We start from the raw sequence: 4,193 nt of genomic DNA on the forward strand, positions 1-4,193 counted from the left end.
AAATGCTTTCTTTCAAATGAACCCCTGCATAAAATATTGCTTTCCGCAAAACAAACCATAGCCTTATCCTTGATTTACCATGTGCATTATATTCTGTTTATACCCCCTCCGTGGGTGTGGTTGGACTTGCTGAGTACGTTTGTACTCACCCCATTCTTTATTTTTACAGAAGAAGATCCAGACTTTGTACCCGACGACGTTGAGTAGGGGTACCGTCCTGCACCCAGCCTTGCCTGTGGATTAGGGTCACCCGCAGGAGATACCGCATGGCGCAAGACTCTGATGACTTCCTTTTTATATTTAACATCGTTGTGTGTGTGTGGATTGTAATCCTCGCGATAGTGACGTTTCTCTGCTCACTACCGTGTAGAGTTGTACGGTAATGAACCATCTGATGTAATAAATGTGTCATCAGTCTCGTGGGACTGATGTTTGTAACACATTTAAGTCTTCTCTTATGAGGGGACGCTTCATTCACCATACGGTATGTTGTGGTAGTGAAGATAGACACGTGTCAGCACAAGGTTGACTGTTGTGTGTAGGATTAGTTGGATGGGATTTCTTTAGATTTGAATCTTCCATTTTATTTTTCTATCAAACTGTAAGTGCGTTTTAGATTTCGTTTGAACCATGATGCTACTTAGAATTTATTCAACACAACTAAAATCCAATATGGATTATTTAAATAACTTTTTTTTTAAAATATCAACATTTGAAATGTAGTGGTTCAACATTTTAAATATATATATTCAACAAATTGGATGTGTGTTTCAACATTTTCGTATAAGATTTTAGGATTGTTGAACTAAGTTTGAACAGAGGTCGAACCTATTAGCTTAAAACGTTTTCGAGTATTCTGAACCTGTTGGATCACAAATATTTACCAAAAATTGAATCATTGAATAATAATAAAAAAATAGCACCGGCCCACACATTGGCTATCCCGTACTCGTGTGTGCTACAATGCGTTGCTTAAATCCTGTTTGCTCGGCCACGCCGATGGTACCACACGAATAATTCCCACATCATCCACTTCAAAAAGAAAAAAAAACAGAGAATAATTCCCACATCAGCATCACGCTATGACCCATGTGCGACGGATCGCAACTTGCGCGGACATTCTTCCTGGGCATTAAAATTTTCTTTTCGTCCACATCGATGCAGTAATAGCCCCGGTTTGCCTGTGTTCACACACAGCTAGAAAACGGCTCATTCCTCCTTGCACTTTAGTACCGGTTGCATTTTGGTCCGGTACTAGCGGCTCAATTTAGTACCGGGCAGAACGCACAATGCCTACAGGAACCGGTTAGTACCGGCTGGAACCCTGAGCCAGCATTGAAAAGCGACACTGGCCCGAGCATCGAAACGACTAACGACCATTTAGTACTGTCGGTACCTCTGAACTAGAGTACCCCCTCTTGCTATGTTAAAACTCGCGTAGTTATTCGTAACTACGCCCTAATGGGTCCCCGATGACACCTCTAGGACACGTGGTGACACCGGATCCGTCCCCGAGCGGGAAGCGGGTCCGGAACCGTTGGTCTGGTGAGATGGAGCCGGACCCCAGGGGTCCGGCTGCTCAGCCCCTTAGGACATAATTACGAATAACTACACGAGTCTTAACACAGCAAGAGGGGTACCCTAGTTCAAAGGTACCGACACAAATGAAGTTTTTCCGACTCCTCACCCATTTCTTTACCCTCCGTTTTTTTCCCACCGCATGTGCATGCCTATCTTTTTTTTCTCTGTTCTTGATTCTTGAAGAACAGATGAAAAAGAGAAAGCAGACAGTGGTAGAAAGAAAGGCGAGAGGAGAGGGAAGGATGAGAATCGGGAGAAGCAATCTAATTTTTTTTCGCCAAAATTTCTTTAGTACCGGCTAAATGACCGGTACTGTAGTACCGATCGTACGGTACCGGACGGAAAACCGGTACTAACGTTCCCGCCCGGTACTGATGCCCACTTTTCTTGCACACTTCGATTGGGTCATCATCAGGTTCGCGTCGCACGTACTGTAGTCTGTAGCGTTCGCCCATGCATCACTAGCTGCGGGCTAAATGTGACCACTGTGCTCTTCACGTGGGCGCGGCCGCTCCGAGCCACTCCATGCGTGCCAGCGTCGGCAGGGCTCGCGCCCGGGCCGTCGCGTCGCGTCCACAGTCCAAATATCTGGCGCGCTCGCGAGCCAGCCAACTCAACTTGCGCCGCCGCGCCAGCCACTGGCCACCTTTCGGCGCCGCGCACGCAGCGTGATCCGGCGGCTTGGGATCCACAGGCAGCGGCGCGCCCACGAGCTCGTCTCCGTCGCGCCTGACCTGCGCGCGCGGCAAGCTCCGGGCGGGCAAGCCTCGGCGAGCGGGAGGAGGCTGTGGAGGGGGCTGGTTGGCTGCGGATCCACGTCCCGGGCACCCCGGCAGGTGCTGTTCGATGGAGATCCGCGCGCTTTCCATTCCTGGGACGGTACCCGGCCGGCTACTGCAGGCCCCAGCTCAACGACGGCGATCGCTGCTGTCAAGGGGCCGGCCGGTCGCCGCTCGCCTGGACGGCGGACGTGTACCTCCCACGACCACGCAGTCAATGGCTCGGCTCCATCATCATCATCTATCTAGAAGGGGTTGTTGTCTTGTTGATCGACGAGACCGGCGCCAGGAGGGGTCGTCAACTCGAGCCGTACGTACCTACTCTTCACGCCGTGCTGTTCAGTAGAGTTGCTGAACCTCCTCCAATCAGTTGTTCCTCCGATCGACCATCAGCCCAAGTGCCAACCAAACAAACCGAAAAAAGGAAAACAAGGAACACCAAAGCGTGTGTGTCCAAACACATGGGTTCATATCGCAACCATGCATGTGATCTGCACGCACATCTTCCACATGCCCACCGCTTGCTGCGTGGTTGAAGACGACAGGAAAATTCCGGCGCAATCCGGCGCTTGCTACGTGTCGTCATCTGAGGATTCGAGCGAGCACCGAGGGTGCCTCCCGGCTACGGCAGTCGGCAGCAGCATCGCTTCGCTCTTGCTGCATTATAGCGGTCGCTGTCTCATCCCGTGGCCCGTTTCCGGCGAGGACGGTGAGCCCCCATGTGGCCGCTGCTTATAAATAGGTAGCCCCCATGGCCGCAAGCTTAAGCAAAGCTTACAAGACAACTGCCCTGAACACCCTCGGTCAGAGACAGACAAGAGAGAGAGCTTCAGAGATGGCCTCCAGCTCCAAGCAGCAGCTGCAGGCTCCTGCTCTCCTCTTGGTGGCAGCTCTGCTCTTCCTCGTCTGCGCTACAAGGGTCCAGGCAGCAAGGCCGCTACCAGGATCGAAGGACCACATGCCGCAGGTACCCATCCATTCGGGAGTTCATGTTTTCTCACTCTTGTTTCCAGCTGCGCTACGAGATTCGACACCATTGCTGGTCATCTTACAATGTTTCGCGGTGCTACTTCTTGCAGCTCGCTGTCGCCGCGACCGTAGCTGGCGACGAGAAGAGTGGTTCGGGGCCCGGGATGGAAATTCATCGAGCAGAGCCTGAGGCGATGGAGGGGTGCGAGGGGGAGGTGGAAGGGGAGGAGTGTCTCATGAGGAGGACACTGGTTGCTCACACCGACTACATCTACACCCAGGGCAAGCACAACTAGTCACCAGTGTGCAGGCTCACGCGCCGAACAATGAAGTTCAGAAGAAAAGAATTTCGCATGGTCCACGAGCTAGCTTTGCTGAAGTTCTGCAGTTCTGTCAGCTGTGGATCATATCTTCGTATGTGCCCTAGTAGCCCGTGCGATTTCCATCTGTTTCTCGAGCTCATGTATTTGTACGACCTGGAATTGTATCCCTCATCTTGGGCTTGAGACGCTAAATGGAAATCCTATACTATTATATTGTATGCTCATTGTAAATACTGAATCAGCAAGAGTAGTCCTGTGCTTCAGTTGTAAGAAACTCTGGTTGTTTCCATTTTCTTTTATTTTCCAGTCAAGAATGGACGAAAATCGTTGCTCATTATTTTGAAAAACACTGATGGCGATCACTAAATACTGAGGTCACCACTCACCAGCGGTTCTCGCTTTCTCGGGGCATATTGTAATGGGGCCAGTTCTTGATTTTTTTAGATAATGGAAAAGATCCGGCCTTGATCATCACCAGTTCTTGATTAATAATGAAATTAGTATGTTCATGTCATTCAGTTTGGTTCCTACCAGATAATTA

The 4,193-nt window shown here is 50.2% G+C and overlaps 1 protein-coding gene across 1 annotated transcript; it reads left to right on the top strand.

The window, feature by feature from the left end:
- The first annotated feature begins 3,096 nt into the window (after window positions 1-3,096).
- LOC120646783 (phytosulfokines 2-like) lies at window positions 3,097-3,951 on the top strand. Its single transcript, XM_039923243.1, has 2 exons — window positions 3,097-3,327; window positions 3,440-3,951. Exons 1-2 carry the CDS (start codon window positions 3,112-3,114, stop codon window positions 3,623-3,625), a joined length of 402 nt encoding a protein of 133 aa, XP_039779177.1. The 5' UTR covers window positions 3,097-3,111; the 3' UTR covers window positions 3,626-3,951.
- Window positions 3,952-4,193: the final 242 nt, after the last annotated feature.

The sequence above is a fragment of the Panicum virgatum genome, chromosome 9K, assembly GCF_016808335.1.
Source record: "Panicum virgatum strain AP13 chromosome 9K, P.virgatum_v5, whole genome shotgun sequence".
NCBI classification, from domain to species: Eukaryota; Viridiplantae; Streptophyta; class Magnoliopsida; order Poales; family Poaceae; genus Panicum; species Panicum virgatum.